The sequence below is a fragment of the Varanus komodoensis genome, unplaced genomic scaffold (assembly GCF_004798865.1).
Source record: "Varanus komodoensis strain SLA01 unplaced genomic scaffold, ASM479886v1 scaffold4, whole genome shotgun sequence".
In the NCBI taxonomy this organism is placed as follows: Eukaryota; Metazoa; Chordata; class Lepidosauria; order Squamata; family Varanidae; genus Varanus; species Varanus komodoensis.
The window spans coordinates 55,507,243-55,532,083 of record NW_025335941.1 but is presented as its reverse complement, the minus strand read 5'-3'; the positions used below and the strand labels follow the sequence as shown (position 1 = coordinate 55,532,083).

Here is a 24,841-nt window from a genome sequence, read left to right as displayed (position 1 = left end):
GATAAAATGGAAAGAAGCTTCCTTGTTAGATGAAGAAAGGTGTTGTATAAATGTAATCTAATAAATAGTAATAATAATAATGGTGGGAGTGCTGTCTGCATCTACTTGAAGGTTTTCTTGTATCAAGAAAATACAGGATTCCAACCTATGCTAAGCCGGGCTGTTTGCCAGTGTGTGTGTGAACATAACAGCCGCTGTGCTGGATCAGGCCGAAGGCTGGTTAGTTCAGCATTCTGGCACTACAGTGGAGAATGAGATACCCTAATGGTGAAGCCAGAATCAAAGCATGAGCGAAATGGCACCCTCCCATCCATGTTCCCCAGCAACTGGTATTCAGAGTTATATTGCTCCAATGCAGGAGGTAAAAAACAGCCATCACCTTCAGTGTGAATGGACTCCTCCCCCAAAAGAAGATCAAAGGAAACAGTATCCAGACCAGAGCCTAAGGAAGAAATGTTGTGCCTGCCTTTCAATGGGAAGGCCCATGGTGCTGTGGCAGACCAACCACACTGGATGTGGGAACTCCCTTTTAGTCCTTGGCATCGCCAGGTCGAGAAGCATGGGGAACAGCAGGTTACTGGAAAGGCCTCAGCCTGAGACCCTGGCAAAACATTGTCAGAGTGGACCAGGGTGCAGAACCTCTGTCCTGGGGCCAAATCCAGCCCACCTGGGGCCCCACTCTTGCCCTTAGGGGTTCCCTCTTCCACCAAGACCACCCCCTTTTCTTCAACCCCATAGTTTGGCAGTTTCTCTTGCAGTTCTTTCCACATTCTAAAAGCCTCCTTTAAGACTTGGTTACTGGTAGGAAGAGCCTCCAGCTAAAATATACCAGTATGGTGGGTGTTTTGTCCCCACTCCTTTTGTTCTTGGCTCCACCCCTTTTCATCAGGTTCCACCCACGGTTGGAATGGAGCCCCCGGATCAGTTCCACCCGCAAGACCCTAAGAGGAGACAATTAAGATGAAATAGTTAAATCGTCTGCTCTGATTTCAGGCCGTGTTCTGTGCAATGTTCTACCCATCACATATTTTAAGGGAATGAGCTTGCCCGACTGTTGGCTTTGATCCCTCCCTGCCTCCCTCCCTCCCTCCCTCCCTCACACACATACACACTGCATATGACCACTTGTGCCTTGCCTTAGGCCTCCTTCCAAATATTTATGAGAAGCTGAAATAGATATTTTCTGACAAACAGAATGCTGGTGGGTGCAGAACAACAGGAGAAGGCCCTCATCGCATCATTTAAAAAATGCCCTTTGGCAGCGCCTTCTGGCAATGAAAGGGAGAATCAGAAGGAAGCAGGAAACAGAGATGGTATTGTTACGAAAGGATGCAGGCTCCGCGGGGCCAGGAGGTCGAGCTACCTTGGTTCTCTCTCCTCCGTGATGTTTTTTTCTGGGGGAAGGAGGTGAAAGGAGATAAATGAAACAGAACTTGGTTTATTGCTGTGGACAGAATTGCATGGTACCCAAGAGCTTCTGAATTGGTTTGGAATGATGGGTAATTCATCCAGTGGTGTTTGGGTTGTCTGTCCTGCACCACATTCTGTGAGCAACCCTTGCAAAGAAAAATCTCCTTTCCAAATAGTTTTCCCCCCACCCATTGACCCCATATTGCCATATTTCTGTACTGGGCTGCATATGGGTGGGGAGGAGTGAAAGAGAAAGAAACAGTGCTTGTATGATACAACAACCCATCATGGGTTGCTACCCACAATGGGTTGCTGTGTCATGCAAACCTGGAAGAACAGCATTTCCTGGTCAGCAACAGAGACGGAAATTTTGTAGTGGAACGTCTAAGGGTACATTGGAGTATGCCTTGAGACAATCAGACAACTTTCTCCTGGTGGTCCTGCACAGACCCACGGCCTGACTGGAATCCACTAGAGGAAGGGTCTTCAGTGTAGTAGCCCCAGTTCTAAATGCCAACACTGTGCTGTTTCCAGTGCTTGCTAAAGATAATCTTATTCCCCGAAGCCCGTTCTTGCTGATCAGCCATGGTCATATTATCATTTTGGTTTTAAATGCTTTTCTTCTTTTATATGTTTTAAACTTCTGCTGATCACTCTGGAATCTGGATGTGGACTTGTATAGAAACAGGGTAAGTTATCAAATAAGGGTATTTTATGTGTGAATGAGAACCTTCAGATTGGCAAGCTAGTGTCCTTAAAACTCATCAAATGGCATTGAGTAAGCACAGAACATGAAATTTGATAGCCAGTAGATTGCACAGGAGAGAGGTCAGATGGATTGTCCATCTCTTCAGGTATTGCATATTCTGGGGGCACTGAAGCTCTTTCAGCATGAGACTCAAATTCTATTTTGGGTAAGCTGTAGGTGGTGGATGGGCCCAATGGGAAAGAGGTGAGGCAAAAGGAACAGGGCAAAAATACCAAGCTCTTAACCAGCAATCCTGTGGCCCCCATGCATTATCTGTGGGGCCATAGGCTATTCTGGACTTCTACACTCAAGATGGGGAAATGGGGTGAGATACTGAAGAAGGCGACTACTTACATATTGGCAGAAAGGAGAATTACACCACCAAAAAAGAGAGGACAAAACAAAAAACCAATTTGCATGCAATTTGCTTATACAGGGATACATGTATCAGTAAGAATTTAAAAATAATAAGCACATTTTAAAAAGAAATAAAACATATCTCATCTTTGTGGAGAGAAAAGACCAGGTGACCTGTGGGTCCATTCCACTGGTGATGGTCCCTGGCTGCTTTACCTTCCTCACGCTTGACTTCTGACAGCCCACCAAGAGAGGGCACCCTCAGACACAGGGCAGTCCTCTGAGAGCTCTCCAAAATAGAGGAATGCCCTGTATAGCACTGGACACTGAACCACCCTGAATAGTTGCATTCCTCAGTTCAACAAAGACTAAGAGTTGTTGCAGATCCAAGACATTAAATATCCCTTTACAGTCTTTTAAGTTTTTTTTTTAAAGCACACAGTGATTCTGTCTTTGATTTGAAGGTTATTCCAGGACATGCTGAATCATAAGTTGGTTACATTTCAAAATGTTCATATGACTGGCTCCTGCAGGAAAAAAAAACCTATAAAAGAAAGACATCTTCTTGTTCTAGGGATGTTGCCACGCATCAGTGCTTTTATTTAAAAATAGGCATGTGTACTGGCTGAAGCTACTGGTTTTAAGAGGCAGATGCAAGCCAGGCACAGTGTAACATTCCATGAATGCTAATACTCTTTGATCTGATCTGGAGCCCCAGCTTGCTCTGCAGACCTTTCCTGTGTTGGCCAGGAGGTTGGATTAGATGACCTTCAAGTGCCCTTTAAATTCTGTGATTCTAACTGGAGATCTTTCAGATTGAATGCAAGACCTGCTGATACAAACTGAATGCCTTCCCAGTGAATAATAAAAAGCCAAGGTTCCCAGCAAAGAGTTCCCAGAAGGCTTACACAACAGAGGCTTACACTGTAAGGCTTACACAACAGAGAAGTCATCTAAATCCATCCCTTGCTCACTCTACCAATTACCTTGGGCACTATGTTTTTCTCTACAGAATTTGTGACTTCTGTCCACCAGAGATAACACAACCTTTTTGCTATTCTCTACAGGATTGCTTATCTGTTTGGAAAAAAGAACGACAGGCTCAAAAAGAGCCCTGTTGTGGTGTTGCCTGAATCCAGCTCTGCTCACCAGCTATGGTTTTTAGCTATAAACAACCTACAGTTCACAACTCAACTACAAACCAGGGCTTTTTTTTTCTGGGTTGTTTGCGCTGAAGAAAACTGCTTGTTAATGTGGTTAGATTCAGACATGATAACCCAGCTTGCAACAACCGCTGGTACAATGGCAATCCATATTCCATTCCTGAAGATGTGTTCTCATGTTGTCTTAGCCAGTCAGGGTGTACTATATGGTAGGACCATAGCTCAGTAGTAGAGCACATTTTTCATGCAAACTTTCAATTCCTGGCATAACCATATAGCTCTGGGAAAGACCTCCTTCTGAAAGCGCCAGGAAAGATCTCTGTAGATGGACCAGCAAGCTGGGTTGGTATGAGGCAGCTTCCTATGCTCCCAGCTGCACCTAACTCAGTTTTTTCCTAAAACCCTCTTCTAGTGAGTACAATAGCAGCAGCCTAAGTAGAAGCTGTTTCCCTGTGATGTTCAATCACTGAGATGTGCGTTAGGGAGAAACTGGGCATGCAGTGCCTGGGAGAAGCCCTGCAGAAGCTCTGGTGAAAGCAGCAGATGGTGAACACCTAAGCATTGTTCAAAAAGAGCCACCGCATCACTCCAAGAAGTGAGCAAAGGACTTGCATGCACCAATTTATATGTATAGGTGCATATTTAGAAATGAGAGCTTTAAATAGAACACCCCACCATAGCTGGGAAGACTGACCAGGGATCCTGAGGCTGCTGCCCAGGGGCTGAGGATGGGCAACTTCAAGGCTCTCTTTTTATGGGGATCGTGCACTTAAACTTGTACTAGGGAGTGCCTCAAACAGGACACCTTCAAATACTCAACTGTCTTCTGCAAACCAGGGGATCTGGCCATTCTACACAGAGGGACTGGAACCTGCTGCCCCCCCTCCTCATTGCATCCACATTTGAACCCCTCGTGTGTTCTGGAGTCCTGGGAAAGCAGGCCTTTGACTTGTGTGGGAAAAGCCCTGTGTTGCACATTGCAAGCCTGTGATTTCATGCAGGCATTCAACCGAACTTGTGTGGATCATGCCCTCCATGGTCCCATTTGGTACACCCACCACAATGATGTTGTGCAAACAGGATGGCTGCATTCCTGTTTCTGTCCCTTTAAATCTGTCAGGGTGCAATCCAGTGATGTTGCCCTCTGGATGTGAATGTCCAGGAGCATCTTCTGAAGAGCCGAAGTGTGGAGGTAAAAGGTTCCTCCATACGCTTCCTGACCTGCAAAGGAGTTGGATGGCTTGTTCCAGCTGTCTAACCACAGCACTTCGTGGAAGAAGGCACTTGCCCACTTGCAAAATACATTGTAAGCAATCGTCTTCTTCCTTCCCTGCTCCACAGAACATCCCCTAAAGCCCCTTTTCTGAGGTTTCTTTTCAGACATCGGAGAAGCAGCCAACACAATTCCTTCCACGCTGGTTTGGAGGGCAGTGCAAGGGGATAGTCTCAGCTGCATGGGTGCAGTCATTTCCTGACACCTCGTTGCAGAGAATCTGATTGATCCAACGGCCCTCTAGATGCAGCCTATGGGCTGTACATTCACACTGTTAGAGTACTTTAAAACTTTACTGCTATGGTTTTCTTTGTTTTTATTTCTATAAAACTATTTATAGTTTTGATCCTTAAATCATATCTTATGTTGTATTTTATGTTTTAATGGCTGTGTAGTGTCCAAAGTGCTTCAGCTATTGGGTGGTATACAAATGGAACAAATAAATAACAATAAGCCAAGAGCTATCCCAGAATATCTGATTGTAGAATAAAGCCCTAATTCACCTGCATGAGAAGTTCAGGACCAAATCAAACAAGCCCTGTAGAAGAGTGGTGTGCAAATTTGATCTCCAATACAGATAACTGCAAATCTGAACTTGCCAGAATTATAACAGATTTCCAGGAGAGGATGCATTTTTTCACATAAGTGATGCAAAAAGCAATTCGTGAAACCCGTGTTCAAGTTGTCCAAATGAAGCCATAGGTAATTTCCTCTCTTTTTATTTGGGAGTCTTGTGCCTCCCCAGTATAAGCCATTGCTTAGATCTCAGGATGAAAATTAAACATACCAAACAACCCCCAAGAACAACATTGTATATTAAGATACAAAAGGTTTCTTTTCTTCTGTTGCTGTATAAAATACAAAGTTTGGACAGTACATTTTTATTTCACATGTGTATAAATATAACCCAAATAATATGGTTTTCAGTATTCCTACCAAAATATTACATTTTGCTTTGTACAAAAGTTTACAAAAACCTTTTTTATATATTTACAACCCAATATTGAGAAGAGCTCCTGACTCAATAATGCAAAATACAAGGGTAGTGCATTTAACTGTAATGGTAAGATATATCTATATATATAAGCTATGAAAGATGTATGGTTTTTTTTAACCCCCCACCCACCCCTGCTCACCAACTTTCCCATGTTTTGGTTACAAAGGCGCAATTAGTGAGTCTTCTGGCATATCCATATAATTTAATGTTACTTTTTAGGCCTATTCAAATATCACAAAAAATGTGCGTGCTTTTGAAGATCTCAAGCAGGATGTTTTGTAACATCTTCCTGATGGAGAAACATGGATATTGTGACAGGTTACACAGTTTGTGGGAGGGAGAGAATTTGTGAGCTGGCCTAATAAATGTAGTACACTATATAGATTTTGGGATTTTCCTTATGAACAACACTGTGTGCCTTTTTTTGTCCCTTTGCATATCACACTCCAAAATGGACAGAAGATACAGAAGGCCATGGCTCTTGCACAACTCAGGAATCACCAGAATGTACAGCCCGCTGGGCCAGTACCAGCACTCTGGAAGCTACTGGGGCCCCAGCAGGGACAGTGCCGGGCAAATACCATCCCTCATAACCTGTCTATGTTAACTGACATGTTCTCTGAAGGTTAGGACCTATGCTGTGTATGCGTATTGAAAGGACCTTGTCTCCTAAGGACAGCCCTTTTTGTAACAAGGGAGGTCTATCCAATGGAGAGGAAGGCGTTTGATTCAGCAAGAACAGGCAGCAGGACATGAAGCAAAGCAGACAGAAAGCCAGCTCTTCCAAGGGGAGCAGAGACAATGGAGTTCTTCAGTGGGTGCTCATGGACACAAAGGAGGTGGAAGAGGTGGCCTTCCAGAGTTCCAGTGCTCTGAGTGACAGAGTTGGTCCTCTGGCTGCTGGATAAAATGGCTACTGGACCCCAGCACTTGGGCAGGGCTCACTGCTAAAGCTAACCACCCCACCCCCTTCTGGAATCTCAGCAGTCTTTATTGGGATATCAGTGAGCATCGTGCTGTGCACCAAGAGGATGGATTTACACTTTGGTTCGCGCACGCTCCATGTTAGTAAAGTGTCAGGATTCCCGAATTAGTGTATGCTAAAAGAAGGGAGGTGAAAGAAATGAAGGTTGCTATGTGGCATGCATCTATTACTCTATATCGTTTGAATATTATGGGGGAGGTTTAATGACCCAGCCTCATGGCTCTGCCCTACCACACCCCTCTGCCAGTATAAGGCCAGGAATGTCATTTCCGTATGGGTGTTTATGTAACACAACACACCAGAATTCCCTGATGCAACCTGCACGAGGCACAAGGAACCCTTGAAGCAACCCACTTACTCAAAAAGCCCAGTTCCATTAGTGAGTGCTGACCAGCTGGGCAAAGGGAAGTGGAAATGGGGGGACAGGAAAACATTACGCATTGGGCCTAGGGCTTAGGAGGTGTCTGCCCTGGAAAGCACTTCCTGACAGTCAGGACCCCGAGGGTGTGGAATGGGCTTCCATGGGAGGTGGTTGAGGCCCCATCGGTGCGGGTGTTCACGGACAGGCTGGACATGCACATGGTGGGCATGTCGTGAGCGGAGCCGGCTGGAGCCGGGGGTCAGACTGGATGGCGCAGGAGACCCCTTCTGACTCGCTCTGTTTCTATGTTTCTAAAGGCAACAGTGCAGTGGGATGGACTATGATGCATTTTATTGGCATTAAGACAAATCTTAGGGCACAGAGCTCTAGTTCTCCATGAGTTGGGTGCTCAGGATTAATTCTCCTATAGGGAGAAGGGTTGGGAAGAGGCTGGGCTTGGAGCAGAACCACTTAATAAACAGCTACCCAGGAGGGAGGCACTGAAGTTTGGATGGTCTAAGAAGAAGATGCTTAGCGGGACAAGGGTCTACCTAGCGCAGCATCTTCTGTAGAATGCATATTGGATAGCACCAGTGGTTCTCCAGGGTTCCAGACCAAAGCACTGAACCTGGGCTCTTCTATGTGGAAGCCTGCACGCCATCAATTAGCTGCAGCTCGTCCCAGACACCTGGGGGTTTGCTCCTGAGAGGGTCTAAATATGTTCAAGTTGGATGTTTACATTGGGTTCTTTTCTCCCTGTTTCACTCTTCCAGAACTGTCTTTGTATAGTCCATGAATGGACAATATGTGGCCTTCCAGATGCTTTGGCCTACAATTCCCACCTCTGTTCTTGGCTGTGCTGGCTAGGGCTGATGGCGGTTATAGGCTAAAACATCTGGTGTGCCTGGGCATACATACACCCCCCCCCCCACACAGCTACTTGTAGAACGGTGGGTATATTATGTTACAATGGGCTTCTCCTGCTCAGCTTTACTGAGTATTAAGCCCGCACATTTAGGGTCGACAATGCAGTTTCTTGTCCTCAGTTGAACACAGCAGTCTTGGAATTTGTTTCTCACTGTAAACCACTAAGAGACCCTCCAACCTCTTGGGTCAGGTCTGGACTGAGTCCTGCCTGGAGAAAAACCATTGAAAATCAAGTGGTATTAAATTAGGCATGACAAACTGAAGTCCGCTTGATTTCTTTGCATCTCCTCTACACGGAACTCAGCCTAGATCTGCTCTTCCTGCTTTACATGGGTGCAGAGTGAAATCTTGGCATTCGGGCCTTAAAGAACAAGCAAGCAAAAAACCTCCGTAGGTTTATAATAACCAGCAACTCTTCTGCTCTCAGGAATGGCCATTTAAGATTTCATCAAGGTTGATGTCTTTCATCCAGTCGTCATTACCGGGCTCCGTTTTCAACAGAGAATCAATGAAGTCCGGATCACTGTTGAGCGCCGGGCCAATATTATCTCCTTGCTGGCTCAAAAAGTCAAAGGCGAGCTCACTCGTGTGGTCAGTCCCTTGGTAAGGCCTGCCAGATGCCTGGTTGCTACTGGACGGGAAATGGTTAGATGATAAAGGGTGCGGTGGTGTCACGCCCACCCCAGGTGGGTTTGTGTGCGGCACGGCTGGTGCCCGTACCTGGTTAGGCCTGGCATTCTGGGGCTTCGGTGCTCCAGCCACGTGGCCGTTCAGCGTTGGGTTCATTTGGCTGGCAGGCGCTCTCATCTGGACGCTGGACAACTGGTTAGGGGGCACCATGGCACGCTGGGGGAATGGCTGATGGGCAGCGGCACGCTGCATCGGCTGGTTGGCATAGGGGCTTCCAGTGGGGAAAGGGGACCCCACCGCCTTCCGCGTTTCCTGTGGCTTGGCTCCAGTTTCTTGCGGGACCCAGCTTTGGGGTGCGGCACTGGAGGTGACCATAGGTCTTTGCGCTGAGGTCCCCTGGTTCAAACTGACTTTCCCTGGCTGGGTGCTGATCCCTGGCCCACCGTCAAATGCGGACAAGTTATTGGCTTGCCCGGTGGGTGGCACTTGCCGGGTTGCTGCCACGCTGTTTTGACTGGCTAGCATTTGGTTTGGGCTTCTGTGCTGCGTTACCTGGCTCACCCCTGAAGTCGCCACGCTGTATGAGCTTGGCTGACTGCAGGGGATGTTCCCATAGCAGCCCAAGTGGCGGGCTGCTGGAAGGGAAGGTATCCTGGTTCCGTGAGCTGTGGGCAATAGGTTTGAAGACTGTGGCGAGATGCTGGGTGTTGAGATGGGATTGGAAAAGCACAGACTGGGGCTGATAGTCACAGCAGGTGGTCCACCTAGAAAAGGAGGAGAAAGAAGGAAAAGAAAGAAGAAGATTCTATGAATTGTCCAAACAGGTGCCACAGTGTTTATGAGGTTCCCCTTCCCATCTTGACCTCCATTTTATCCTTCCTTCCATGATTCTCTAAGGTCCCCTTTAGCCCTGCCAGCTCCTTGGAGGAAGGGAGAATTCATACACCACTTCCTTTTCTGGGCAGTGCTCCCACCATGAAATGGAGGATGTAGGGCCTTCTGCAGCAACCTCCCAGTTCCTGATGGAAGCTGTTTCTTGTGGGGTAAGCAACATGTAGCTTTCTCATGTGGAGGTATGCCTCTGCTTCTGCAGAGGAACATCTTCCAGATGTTTTATGCTGAGGCTGGATCTACTGAATACTGCTCAGAGATAGCAGCAGACTTTCTGCGCTGGCAAGGGGTTTTATTTATTTATTTATTTATTTTTCAATTTATATCCTGCCTTTTTCCTACAAAGGGCTCAAGGCAGTTTACATCATTCTCCTCCTCCATCTTATTCCCACAACAACAACCCTGTGAGTAGGTTGGGCTGAGAGTCTGAGACTGGCCCAAAGTCACCCAGTTGGCTCCATGGCCGAGCGGGGACTTGAACCCGGATCGCCTGAGTCCCAGTCCCATGCTCTTAATCACTACACCACACTGGCTCTCTGGTTAGAGTAGACATTCTTTTATGTTCCTTCCAACTCTGCAATATGGGAGCTTAACCCAGTCTCTCTGGCTGGCGTTGGGCCTTCTGTTGTAGAATATCACTGGGCCTCTGTGGGTTGCCTGACCATGATCAGCACTGATGCCAAGCTTTGATTGTCTGAAGAGGTCAACTGAACAGCAAAAGTTTCACCTGATTAACTTGTGCTGGCCAGTTTTAGCAAGTGGAAATTCAGCAAAAGGGCAATTAAAAAAACAAAAACATGAGAATGGTACTCCAGCCGCTGGGGAGGAGTAATTTTTGCTGGACAATTTTGAGCTCTTTAGTGCTCTCCCTCTTCATAGTTCTTTGACTTTAAACCAGACTTGGGGTGGGCAACCCATCAAACAGAGGACTGTCCTCTGCCAGCTCTCCCAAACAGAGGATTGTACGGTATAGCACCTGGCCACCGTACATCCGAGGGATGCTGGAACCTTCTAGAATGACCTCAGCCAGAACTGAAATGACACAAGGCAGGGAGACTAATGCAGCAACAACCTCAAGGAGCCAAGGAACATCTTGCAGAGGAGTGAAAATAGAACATGTACATAAGCAGCCCACACCCTTAAGTAAGAGCAAAAGTTGTTTCAGGGCACAGTGGTTGGGACATTGGTTTTCTATCTCACTCTAATGGCAAAGTTTCCCTTTTTGTTCCTCACTTGCTATTTTTAGCCCTTTAAAAAGGCCACTCTAATTTATACCAAATGGGAAGAAATTGCATTCCAGTTCGTGCTGGGCAGAGAGCAGAACCAGACCTTAGATGTGGAAACCAAGAGGAAGTGAGTGGTGCTGGAGAATGTGTCGTTTCTGATTCATGTGCAGGAATGGCAACTGGCCCCAAGGAATGGGGCATATAACTTATGGGGCAGAGTGGGTGGTTTTGCTCTGAAACTGCCTGGGCAAACGTGTGGTTTTAGCCAGACTTCCAGTGGAAGATGCAGAGGAGGAAACTCGGGTACTGAAGCACAGAGTTCCCCAACTCCACCCATCCTAGGATGAGTGATGATGTTGGCTAGGAATTATGGGAATTACAGTCACCCACCCAGAAAGCCCCAGGGGAAGCAAGTCTGCTGAAGCAAGCCATCCTCCTGGATTTGCAAGGTGTGAACAGGTGATGGATGGACATGTCTACATATGCTGAGAGGTTCCGGTGATGGATTTGCATCTCTCGTCTGTTCATATGTAGAGCAAGATGCGGAATATCTGTATGAGGCCCAAGCTAGAAGTGATGCTGCTTGTGTGCATGCAGCTATTACACGCTTTTTGGGTTGTGCAGACTCAGGATCATGTGACGGGGAGGTGAAGCTTAACCCTTTCCATTCCTTGCTGTGCTTCCCACACACATTGCTCCTTCAATCAGCCAAGATGCATTCAAAAGCAAACTCCCACCAACACCAAAGGACTTCTGTTGAGTTCTGGTCATTGCACCTCAAGAAAAGGTTATTCTTGAGCTGGAAAAAGTGCCAAACATGAAATCCCTAAAGGACCAAGAGACTGGAGCAACATTTCTATCAGGAAAGGCCTGAGGCTGTTTCACTTGGAGAAAATGGGAAATTTTAACAGAGAAATTGATGCATGGTGAAAGCAGAGAGGGAGAAAATTTCCTTTGTCTCTCATAATGCAAGAATTGGGGGCCTTCCAATGTAGTAGAATGATGGGAGATCAGAACAGACATCAAAAAGTGCTTCTACGCTCAGCCCATATTCAAGCTCTGAACTTTCAACAAATGTAGTGATGGCTTTAAAGTAGTACTAGATAAATTTGGCTGGGATAAGGCTACTAGTCATGGTGGCTATTCTCTGCCTCCAGTAAGAGGTGGCTCTGAATACTGGTTGCTAGGGAGGGTGCTTTTGACCGATCTGTAGGCTTCTTAGGGCACGTGGTTGGCCACTGGGCTAGAGAGGACTTCAATGTGATACAGCATGGCTCCTCCTGTGGTCTTCTTACATGCCTATGCACATACAGTTTGTGTGATTGTAGGGTGTGCCTGCTCAGAAGCTACTAATTCATGGTGGGGGTGGCCATAGCCAGTGAACAGAACCCTCTCTCCACATCTTCGTTTACACGTATTTAGAAGACCTGAATAGTCCAGATGACCAGGACTCCATGAACCCGATTTTGCAAACATGGGTCCTTTGCATTCGCACTATATACACCCCTAAAAAAGGAAAATGTGACTAAATCCCCAATGCACAAAATGGACTCCATTTCCCAACCCCAGTATTTTGGGACCTCCAGAAAATGAAGCATGGCCTTATGGGCCTTACTTTTAAAAGCGAAGCATCGCATTAAAAAGCCCAAACCGAAACTGCTTTCCTCTTACTCTGGGCGAGTCCCAGATCTATCAGCCACCAGACGAATTCCAGCAGAATGAGGTAGATGTTGTCTTATGCTTAGATGTGCTCTGATTGATCTGCTGGCTTCTCTGTGTGCACCCAGAAGGCTCAAAATCTGTGAGTCATCCCCTTCCAGCCCTCAGCTGAGCTACAAGGACACCACAGAATGCTCACAGACATTGTAATAGCTGAGGGGGAAAGGTCAGGGAAGGGATACTGGAAATCAATGCAGCTTCTGTAAAGGAAATGGAAGGGTGGTTTGTCTGGAGGAAAATCTTCACAGACGGCCCTAGGACAAGAGGACCTTTGTGCTGACTAAAGCAAAGAGGAGATTAGGAGGCAGGAGGGCTGAAAGCAGCAGCGAGCTCAAAGCGATAGAATAGTGGGGAAACTGCGCAGAACTCTGACAGGATGGACGAATTCTGCTGATGGGGAGAGGAGTACCTCTAGCCCATTCAGAACGAGTCCGCACTGGCGGCAGAGTATTCATTTTGGTCTTTCCAAGCATGCTTACCTGAATACTGGTGTGTTTGCTGCATGTTGACCTGGTTCCTTCTTTGGTCTTTGTAATCTGGCGGTGGTCTTGTGAGGTGTCTGTTCAGTTGATCCGAAGTAGACATTTTATCCTGCAAGATGACACAAAAAGAGAAACAGCTCACTTTTATTTATCATGCCAGAGGTCGTTGTTTTCCTCGGTCCCACAGACCGTGATCTCTACAATCCTGAGATATGTAAGACACCTTTACTCTGTCCAGTGCCCTTTCGGTGTGCTAGACTACAATTCCCATCAGCCCCAGTCCATATAGCAATAAGCTGTACTGGCTGGGTGGTGAGGGATGTTGCAGTCCAATGGATTTGGGGGGCACCAGATTGGGGGAGGCTTAGGTAAGGGCGCATGTCTTTAACAGAGATTCTTAAACTTCTGGCTCAATGCGACAAGCAACGAAGCCTCTCACACGGTTTCTAGAGCAGGGCTGTGAAGCCTCTTTCATTCTCAGGGCTGAACTCCGTTCTGGAGCAGTTCCTGGGGACTGGATCCCAGAGGTGAGCAAGGCCAAGACTACCCAAGCGGTTATTGCATTAGGAAAGGCACTTCAACCTTTCAGAATGGGGGCTGGCAAATAGGCAAAAGCCAGGAGACCACCAAACGAAGGGTGGCGACCTGGGCAACCCCAGAGAGCTGGACTGAAACCTCAAACAGCCTGGATTATCCCGCTGGATCTGAGGTTCTGCACCTCTGGTCTAACATACAGATGCTGCACCAACCCTTAGCTTTCCAGATGGGCTAGGAGGGAACTGTGTGGATCAGGACTACTAAGGATATGAGGAAAGTCCTGCTGGATCATACCAAGGGTCCCTCTAGTCCAGCATCTTGCTCCTAGAGTGGCCAACCTGCTGCCCATGGGCTCACGCAAGCAGGGCATGAATGCAACAGCGCCCTCCTGCCTAAGTCCTCCAGCAGCTGGTGTACGTAGGCACACTGGAGCCAGCTTGTAGCCACCGGGACTAGCGGCCATGGATAGATAGCCTTGTCCTGCATGCATTTCCCAATCCCCTCTGAAGGCCGTCCAAATTGGGGCCCTTCACTAGACTGTATGGCTGTGAATTCCATAGTTTAGCAATGTGCTGTGTGGAAAAGTCCTTCTTTTGCTCTGTCCTGACTCTCCCCACAACTGGCTTCATGGGCTGACTCCTTTGGGTTTGAGTACTGCAGGAGAGGAAAAAAAATATCTCCTCCACTTTCTCCACACCTTGTCTCAGTTCAAGCACCTCTCCCCTTTCTTGCCTATTTTCTAAGCTAAACCATCTCAGACATTTGCAACCTTTCCTCACAGGGGAATTACTCCTGCCTCTTGACCATCTTAATACTTTGAGGATCTCTTGTTTGATTATTTGTTTCAGATTTAGAGAAATCATTCCAAGTGAATCTGAATTTACCCCTTTCACACAGACACACATGTACTTCACAACTGTATGTCCAAATGCTTTCATGAGTAATATTTAACCACCTTGTAGAGCAGGCCAGGGTACTTATTCCCATTTTGCAGACAGGCAAAGAAGAGACTGTGGCCTGCCTAAAGCCAGCTGATGGAGGAGGGATTTGAACTTGGAATTTCAGTTCCCTAGCCAATAAAATCTGTGCTCAGCATGAATAGATTTAGCAGGGCTTTCCTCCTTCAAAAAAGGCAAAACTCAAAAGTACAAAAAAACCCTGAAATGCAGAGGTCAGCAACATGAATTGGCTAAAATTCCTTTTTTGAGTATTCTAACTCCCCTTCTATTTCTCCCTTGGGAAACGGTCAAAATGTGTTCCTTCTCCCTACAGGAAGAGAGCAGGACTTTTTGGTCCAGTTCTGCAGTGCTCACACACCAAAGCATCCAGGGAGCAGAGAGAGGGTGTTGCCAGAAGGTCTGCAGAAGAACGGCACACGGCTGGTCCTTGCGGATGGCCAGCAGCGGCTAAGGAAGGAAATGGAACTCGCCACAGTGTCTTGACAGTCCGGCTGCCCGGCAACCTGCTTTCCTTGTGGCTGGAGGTAGAAAACCTCCCACCCTCCACCCGCTGTCCTGTGTCGGGCTAGTAACAGGCATCAAGGAATCACACTGTGGGGCTGGAAATGGAGCCTGGGAGATGATCGTGTTGGTGGCAAAACCATACCGGCTCATCATGGAGAAGCATGGCCGTGTCAGTGCCTGGAGACTCCAGTTCAAAGGAATGCCCGAGCCATGAGAAAGAACCTTCAGTTGAAGCAGAGAATGGAGTACTTAACTAATTTTAGGCTCTGGACTTAATAGCTTTATGGGAACATCCCCCCTTTTGATATTAATGTCTGGGCTTTGCTTGCTTTGAAACGTGGTTGTTCAGCCTTGCTGTCTCTGGGCCCCTCCTCATCATTCTGCTAAGCAGGGCTCCAAATTAGCACCGGTTTCTAACACTCCAGGCTAGAAACTTCTGGCTCACCTTCTCCTTCCAACCCTGTAGACACTGAAAAACTGCTTCTGCCCCATTGCATTTATGCTTTTAAAAGCACCCTGTTGGTGCTAAATTCTAGTTTTACATTATATGCAGCAAGTGCTTCCCCTCTGCCTCCCACTCTGTGCAGTTGTGAGGGGACTAGAAACTTTTGCTTCCGTTTGACAATAACCACCATTTAGTGTCGTGTCTGAATCCTGAACTGTGGTTATTCATAATTACAGTCTGTTGAAACAAACCAGGTTCCCAGATTAATCACACTATATCTGGGTTTGAATGCCATGATGAAATGCAAAGAATCTAAACCATACACAAAAGCTTGAGATCTTTCTCACAGATACTTCAGAGGAGGATGGAAACAGACACTCTCTTTTTTAATGCAAAATATGAACACTGTGTGGGTACCAGGTTGAAACTCTCTCTCTTTTACTGCAAATATGAAAACTGTGTGGCTACCAGGTTCTCCCTCATGTTTGGTGTGCAGTCAGGAAAGCAAAGCGTTGCTTCATGTAATCTCCCACTCTCACAGATCTTTCCCTTTTACTCTCTCTATTCACACTTTCTCGCCTCACTCCTTACCTCCCCACAACTGTTTCCCTCTCTGTATCTCTTCTTTGCTGCTACCCAGGCTTCTTTCTCTCCTCTTCTAGCCTCTACTCTTGCTTTTTCTTTCCAGCTTGCCTCTTTGCCCAACTATCTTCTCCCTCTCGGTCTTTAGGTTTGCCTTTTCTCTCCCTCCACACCTTTGACTTGCAGTTTCTCTCCTCTCCACATCTTTAGCTCACTGTTTCCCCTGTTCTATTCTCTTACCCCTTTGCCTTGCTGCTTCCTCACCTTCTCAGCTTCTAGGTTTGCTCTTTCCCTTCCCACCTCTTCATCCTTCTCTGCCTCTCTGTCTCTGGCCTTGTTCTTCTCTAGCCCCGTCTTGCTGTTTTCCCTCTCTCCTTTGCTATTTCTCTCCTCCTTCACTGTTTCTCCCATCCCAGCTTCTAATCTTGGCCTTTCTCTCCCCTTTCCTGCTCTGCCATGTCATCCCCCTTGTTACTGAGCCTCTAGTCACAATATTTCTCCCCTCCTCATTAGCTCATTTTTCACACTTTCTTGCACAGCTCAAGTCTCCATTCACCAGTCACTCATTTTTCCGTCTTGCAACATCGCTCCTCCTAAACTCTCTTTTTCTTACTTATACACACCAGACACCTAAAACACCAGCACAAGCACACTCTGCTTTCTCCCCTCCTTGGCCGGCCAGCTTTGCTCCTCTCTCAGGTCCTCTGCTTTCTCCTCCCACTCTGTCAGGTCAGTCCTAGGTCCAGTTGCCCTATTACCCTTTCACACAGTGCATATTTAAATTATGGGGTTCACCTTCACAAGATGTAGCAAGGACCACCAGTTTTGACTGCTTGAAAGGAGAATGGGGCAAATTCATGGAGGAAAAGGTTATCAGTGGCTACTAATCCTGATGGCACTGCGCTACCTCCAGGATCAGAGGCAGTATGCCTTTGTATGCCAGTTGCTGGGGAACATGGGTCCAAGGGTGCTGTTGCGCTCATGTCCTGTTTGTGGATTTCCTGTGGGAAGCTGCCTGGAATACAACACTAGACTAGATAGGCCTTCGTTCTGAGCCGGCAGGGCTTTTATCTTTGGGTACTCTGGACCACCCAAATTATATAAACAAATTTTCGAAAAACTAACACGTATCAGCAGGCCAAATGTGGCCATGAGGAAGCAATGTCTGAGGGGAACAGCAGTCCCCATGGGCACCCTTTGCCTACCGCTCACCTAATCCTTTTAACCCAGGAATGCTGGGAATTGAACGGGGGATCATTCGAACCCAAAGCAGGCAATCTACTATCGAACCATGAGGGGTCTTCAAACAGTTTCTGCACTTTTATAAATCTCTTTTATATATTTTTTGACTGATGGTATTAAAAAGTCGGTATGACGCTGAGAAAAATGCATCGCAAAGGAAGGTGACAATGTAGAAAAGTGAAGTGATTTGCTTTTGAAAGTCTTAGCAAATAGTTTTAAAAAGTGCGAAAACTTTCTGAAGAACCCTCGTACATCCTTCCCACCCCACTCTGAACTGGAGCTGTGCTGTGGAATACAGGAGGCTTGGGCCAAGTCCAGAAAACCCAGATTGTCACCAGTTCTTCAGGAAGTGTCTCTGAAAGTGCTCAATGATTTATCTGGAACGATTCAAGTTGACTTAGTAGACATTTTCCCAGGATCAGCTTTGGGATCTGAGGAGAGAGTTTTACATAAAACTAAAATAGCACATTGGAAAATTTACTGTTTCTGTTAGGAGCTGCTGCTGCTGCTGCTGCTGCTGTAGAAGGAGCTGATGTTTGAGTTGTTGATTCAGCAAAGCTTGCTGGGGTGAGTTCATGTAACCGCTTCCAGCGTTTGAATTTGTGCAAGTGCCGGAACCAGGACTGGGGCCTGCACTATGGCCTATGACAGAATGTTGATCCTGAAAAAGACAAAAAGAAAAAGAGGGTGGGAAACAGCTTGCAAAAGGCGCACACTCACATATACACGGATGGAAAACCGACGGCTCCTTTTGCTTAAAATTGAGGGTCTCCTTCCCTGAGTTGCAGGACAACTGCTCAAGAATCACGGCAGGGGAAAGGAACAGAAGCATGTTCTGGCAAAATGACCGGGCTGGTTCTGTAGCTGCAGTGGAAAACCTTGGCTCTCTAACAGGAGCTCAGGAAAGCTCAGAAGAAGCAACTGGGTTGCCCAGGGATCCATATGGGAAGCTGTCATAACAATTTGTGGAAGTCAGAGTGATTGTATGGCAACAACTACATTGACCGATACCAGCAAAGCGGTTTGTATAGTATGTTGCATGTCTTCAGAAATGTACTGCTTAGCATAAAGTCTATTTCTGGCTCTTCATTGCATTGCCAGCATTCAGGTGAGACTGACACAACTCAACACAGGACTGAGCAGGTAAGGGCTTGATTTTACTGTCCGAAGGCATCGGCAGTATGGAAATGGGGCTCTTCCTATTCCACTGGTGTCTTTTCATAAGGCTACAAAGTTCCTGTCTCCTATATGAGTAGTCATTGGTCACTTGTTTTATTCTGTTCTATGCTGTTTTGAAAAGCTCGAGTTAATAAATGGGCTAGAAGTCTTGCTGACTAATCCAAGTAATTTCTAAAGTGGAAATTTAAGCACTGCTCTAAGAGACCATGCCCCAGTAAAGGAAAAAACCTTTGATTCCTGATACCAGGGGGCTTGAGCCCAAGTGCTAGGGATCCTCTAAGCCCAGAGATGGAATGCATCCCTCCAAAATGGGGGGGGGGGGATGTTGCAAGTTGCAAACTCTGTATCCCAGACCAGCAGCACATTGATAACGTTAGCCACACCTTTTGCCCCCCTGGCAATTAGTGGATGGAGTTAAAGCAAATTCAGCACCCCAGTGAGCCCCCAACACTGCCTCACTCTGCTTCAAAGTGACCAAGAAACGGAACGAAGGGAAGTGCTATGCATTTAAAGGGTGCACTGCAGGCATAGGAAGCTTTAGCTCTCAATAGCTCCCATTCAATTCTAGGGGACAAATTAAATGCACAGTGGTTTGCAAGATGGAGGAGATGGGACAAAACTGCATCCTACCTGTTAGTTATCAGCTTTAATCCCTGTCTAATGTTGTCCCTAAATGTAGCCATTCCTGCCACTCATTATGTCTTTTATGTATTGCCAAGGGTTTTTCTTTTAACCCAACTCTTCTAATTAAAGGATAATCTTTAATTAGAAGATGACAATCTTGTCAGCTGCCTTCAGTTCCTTGCTAGGGAAGAAAGCTGGGGTATAAATGTACTATAATGATAATTATAATAATCATAGCAGCATACAAACATGTAAAATTGCATTCTCATTAGTACATTCTTGCTATTCTTACAATGCATTCTTATAAATAATATTATTTTTGTTTCTATGCCACCCCATAGCCAAAGCCTAAAAACAACTAAAGGGGAACAAGGCAACCAAGTTGCATTGGAAATACTTTCCCAAGGGGAACTGAAAGCCTGTCGATAAAAGCATCTTCACCACTTGTCTAACTGCTAGTGAATACAGAATAAGGAAGACTCCCCCACTTCACCCCTTCAGACATTTCAGTCTCATGGCCTTCGCAAATGCAGCCCTTCCAGCTTGCAACTACCTGCTGTAGTTACATCATCACAGGATCATGATTCAAACTCTCCAGCACTGATTTTAGCATTCAGATTGGTTCTTATGGGACAAAATGGCTTGTAGAGCAACCTGTTCCTAGAAGGTTTAGGGTCTGAAGGATCAGAAGCAGCAGCCTGAAAGTGTGCACTGAGCCCAGAAACAAATGTGAAGCCAATGCAGACATCTTGATATAAGGAACAGCATGAACCAACTTGCGGCCCTGGATAACCATAGATCCTGTCACTGATAGGGATCCACCAGTACCAGCCTTATCCAAATTCAAAGCCCTCTGCCTGATCAGACAAACCTCTCCGTTTTGTTTACTTTCCCATTCAGTTATTTAAAATCTGAAGTCCTCTCAGCCACATCTGTGATGAAACATGTGAATTTCAGTAGGTAGTTATCAAGCATCTAACCAAATTCTCATTGGTTTCTAGTCTAAAGTCAGGCTAAGGAGATATTTCTGGTCCCAGTCTTTGTAGATAGATGGGAACTGAAGGAGCATTTCAGCCCATGTGGATGGTGTGACGGTAAGTTTGGGGACTCATGAATGCTCCCTGTGAGAAGTCGCTTGTGCAAGGACCTTGGCTTATTACCCAATATAGGACTATCCTTAAACAAAGGGTACCCTTCCTTCTGCCGCTCGGAGATGCTGCAGAGACTCCGAGTGCCACCACCAAGTGAGCCGAGAGAGAGAGCGCGCGTCACGTCTTTCCTTGGGCTGGAGCTCAGCCTTCCCGATCTCGTAGCAACAGACGATGAAGCAGTGCCTCACTACCAGACTCGTCCAACAATCAAGTCTTTAACAGGAACAAAGGTTGACAGTGATGAATCATTAAGCAGTGTCTTGTTCTATCTGCACGTGCTCAGTGCGGCCTCCTGCCGGGGTAGTCTGGCATATTTCCTGTCTGGGGGGCTCCAGAGTGCCCAGCAAACAGTGCTGCCTTTCTAGAGATGACCACAATGCTCGCAAGCACAGATGCCGAGTTCCTATGGGCTAGCCCCTTGTCGCTTCTGCTAGGCAAATGTGACTAGAATAAGAATCTACCTGTTGCATGGAGCACATGCTTTGATGTGCAGGCTCACAACTGGACGCTGTCTGGTGGTTTTTGCAAAAGCAACTATGGGAGACCCCAGTCTTTTTGGGGATTATTTTGCCGTGGCAAGGAAGGGATTGATTCACCTACTTGCACTGTTTCCCAGTATAATCCCCCCAGCCTATCCCCACTGCTGCCCTTTGGCCCCGGAAGAGCTTCAAATAGTCTGTAGGACCATGCATAGCTTCTTGTAATCCACACAATCAAAGACTATGCACAAGAAACTGACATATATTTACATTATGATCTTCAGTGCCTCTTCCTTTTTGGAATTTATTCTGAAGTAAGGCATTTCTCATTCCATATAGGATAATGTATGTTAAAACACCTTGAGCTTTGCTTGCATGGGAAATAAGTGCAATGGTCTTACGGTTACTGAATTGGGTTTGAATTCCCCTTTGACTTCTTGGATCATCTGGAAAAGGTCTCTTGTTTTGCCTCTTTTGTTGTTTGTTTTTGTTTCTTTGCTTTGCCCATAGTAATTTTGTTTGTTTCTTTGTGATAATCACTGAACAGTTGCATTCAGAATTCTGATTCTATTTCTGTTACTTTTGCTCTTGCTTCTGATCTGACCTTAGAAAATGTAAACATTTCTTCTGTCATCCATTTATGCTTTTCCCTTTGTTTTTCTAGAGAAATTTTTTTTTGCATTCTTCCCTAATGATTTCTCTGGTTCATGGTTAACTGAGTTCAGCATTGCAAATTTGCTCTTTATATGACCTTTAATTCCTTATTCATTGTATTATAAACCATGTTTTTGTTGTATTATGTTTTTGTTAGTGATCTTTTTCAGGTATATTCTGATTTTTTATATTAATAGAACACAATCTGCTCCTGGTCTTGTTTGGCAGTGAGAATTCAGATTCTCCATCTCTCATTTCCAATTATGTAATCTATTTAATTTCTATTTTTACCATCTGGTGATGTCCGTGTGAACTGTCTCCTGATTAGTTATCTGAAGTGTGTAGTTATAGTAAATAGATTCTTGGCTTCACAGAATACTATTAGTCATTCTCTTGCATTTTTCCTCAACCCCAGGCCAAATTCTTCTACAGCGTTTGATTCTCCTTTGTTTCCTGCTTTTGCATTCCAGTCCCCTATGATGAACGTCATGTCTTGTGTTGATGTATTATCAATTACTTCTTGGACAGTTGCAGAAAAGTTTCAGTTTCTTTTTCTTCACCATCTATGGTTGGAGTGTAGGTTTTAATGATGGTTACGTTGATAGGTTTTCCACAAATTCGGACTGATATGATTTGGTCAGACTTTGCAGCATGTTGGCCGCTGGGGTTCCTCCTTTGTGCATTCAAGAACCACAGACTGTTTTCCATACAAAGTATTCTTTATTGACCCAAAAAGCACAAAATACCCAGAATGAATCCCTGAGCATGCACAGAGTTTGTTGAATCCAATCTAATAATCACTTCCAGGAACTCTCCTTATGAGCTTGTGTGGGCCCCATCCCTTCCCTATCCTCTAATTGGGCCACCCTCCTCTGCTGGCCACATGTCCTAGAGTCAGGAGCTATGCTCACTTAGCTGAATCTGAGAAACTCCTGTTTCCTCCCAGCTACTGTACATCTTGGTTATTCCCACAAGCTGCCTGCTCACCTGGGGAACCTGGTCTTGAGATAAGCATCCCTGCTTCTGTCATCTCAGAGTCCCGGCATGGCCCCCATTCCCAGGCTCCCTTCAGTTCTGCTCCACATTCCTCCGATTCCAATTCCTCTGAAGTCCAGCCTGCAGCACTCCTTGAGAACAAGTGGCCAAAGCAGCCACCTCTCTTACTCCCAATGTACAGTCCCTTACTGCTTGTGCTACATCTTGCTCTAGGATTAGAGCCACTCCATTTCTTCTAAGTTTGTTGTTTCCAGAGTAGAACAGTTCATGTGTGCCTGCCTGAATATGTCCCATTTCAAAGCATGTGCCATCCTTTATCAGAACCAAGTACTGAAAAGTAGCAGAGCTAGAACAGTGCGGTGGTGTGTAAGTAAAAGCTGGTCCTTCGGAGGCAGTGGAAAATGAGACTGGAGGAGGTGAGTGAGGTCAGGCCGAGCTCCCCTGGCAAGTGACCAGGGTGAACTGGCAGGGATAATCCACTCAGTGGGAGGCCAGTACTAAACTAGGATCCAAACAGCTGGCACAGTGCAATGCTCCAACTTAGAGAGCCTGAGCTAAGAAGGTTTCCCACATCACCCTTTGTCTTACGGCTTATATGTGTCTTCTCTGCCACCCGCACTCTGCCAAACCCCAGCTCTCCCGGTATTCCAGCAATGCCCCCAAAATCAGGAATCTTGCATCAGCTCCAGGCTGGTCCCATACTGTTAAATCTTTCTTTCCTTCTTTAGCAGATTTCTGCCACTGTTGCTGCCAGAGCTCTGCATTTCCACATCTTCATCCACCCACACGATCGGCTTGGCACCGAGGGAGGAACTTCTCCAAGGCAGGAGTCGCCTCTTTTCCTTTCAGTCCTTGCAGCCCTGTGACTAACAGTGAATCATTTTGTAGTGCTTAGGTGGCGTTACTTAAGAGATGCAAAAAGGACATCAAAATGTATCATCCAAGGGTGGGGAGCACTGAAGCATCAAAGGCTGGACACTCTGCCATTTCTTTCCCATTAAAGGAAAGTACACAAATATGATGATGACAAATTAGATCTAGATTGAGGCTCTTAGAAAATGATGAGAAATCCAGGATTTAGTAAACCTGCCATTGGGCAAAAACAAAACAAAAAGTAGTTGCAAAGAAAGGAATTCTGAGAATTTCAGAATTTCAGAGATATTTGTGAGAGAGGGCAAAGTACTCAGCATATTTGTAAATGCTCTAATCTGCTTGCCCAAATTTGTTACGAGGTGGTCCAAGAGGTCTTTGATTTTTATTTTCTTTGTTATATGCTTTAAAAAACAGATGCCACACATGGAATCTGGAAAGGGTAATGGAAATTCTCCTGGGAATAATGTAAGGGTTGTTTTCAGGGCAGTGTACGAAAGAAGGAAGCCTCCCGAGAAACTCCAGGACCACCGCAGTGTCACTCTTCCCCCCCGTCCCAAAATCTGTCTCATCCCATCTTTGGGAACATTTTAACACCCCTCACCCGCCCCAGTGTGGTCAGGCATTTTGGAACAGGCCTAGTATATGCGAATACAGAGGCCCTCTCATGTGTGCCTCTCCCGTCCTACCTTCTCAAGTCTCCTGTTGATATTTTCTCCAGGTCAGAGTTAAACTGGTAACTAAATATTTGGGGGAAGGGGTGGGGTGGAGGTGGATGGATCTGTCTATCCAGCCCTCCTAACCTAGCTCCCTCCAGATGTTTTGGACTGCAAAGACGGCATGGTTGATGGCCTGCGATGATGGGAGTCGTATTCCAGAACATGGGAAAGGCACTAGGTTATTTAAGCCGATATAAAGCATTGTGTGCTGGGAACAATAGATGGCAAAAGAAGACGGGGACGGCAGAGAATGAGGTGGCTGGATGGAGTCACTGAAGCAGTCGGCGTGAGCTTAGGTGGACTCCGGGGGATGGTGGAGGACAGGAAAGCCTGGAGGAATGTTGTCCATGGGATCATAATGTGCTGGACGCGACTTCGCAACTAGCAACAACCACTGCTGATATTATGTATGTAGAGTGGCCCCTTGTGCATTGCTGAAAAAGAAGCCCCCGATCTCTGTGAATGTTTGTATGCAAATATATATCGATCAATGCTGCTGTTGCTATGTGCTATCGTTTCTGAATTATGGCAGCCCTGTGAGTACAAGCCCTGCAGAATGTCCTGTCCATGACAGCCCTGCTCAGCTCTTGTAAATGCAAGGCTTGGCTTCTTTACAGAGTCAATCCATAATCCAATCCATGCACACGCATTAGCAAATTAAGTATTATACAATGCATCTTGGGTGAGCATGTAGGTACCTGCCTGCCCTGCCATCCTGTAGTGGAAAAGGC

The 24,841-nt window shown here is 46.2% G+C and overlaps 1 protein-coding gene across 1 annotated transcript in view; it reads right to left on the bottom strand.

Moving 5' to 3' along the window:
* Window positions 1–5,664: 5,664 nt before the first annotated feature.
* The window catches only part of MAML2 (mastermind like transcriptional coactivator 2), a 54,938-nt gene continuing 35,761 nt past the window's right edge, over window positions 5,665–24,841 (bottom strand). The window contains exons 3-5 of the mRNA XM_044441836.1: window positions 17,920–18,099; window positions 13,167–13,278; window positions 5,665–9,615 (exon numbers count right to left, since the gene is read on the bottom strand). Coding sequence (XP_044297771.1) covers window positions 8,645–9,615; window positions 13,167–13,278; window positions 17,920–18,099 — 1,263 coding nt within the window. The 3' untranslated portion in view covers window positions 5,665–8,644. The remainder of the gene's footprint in view (window positions 9,616–13,166; window positions 13,279–17,919; window positions 18,100–24,841) is intronic.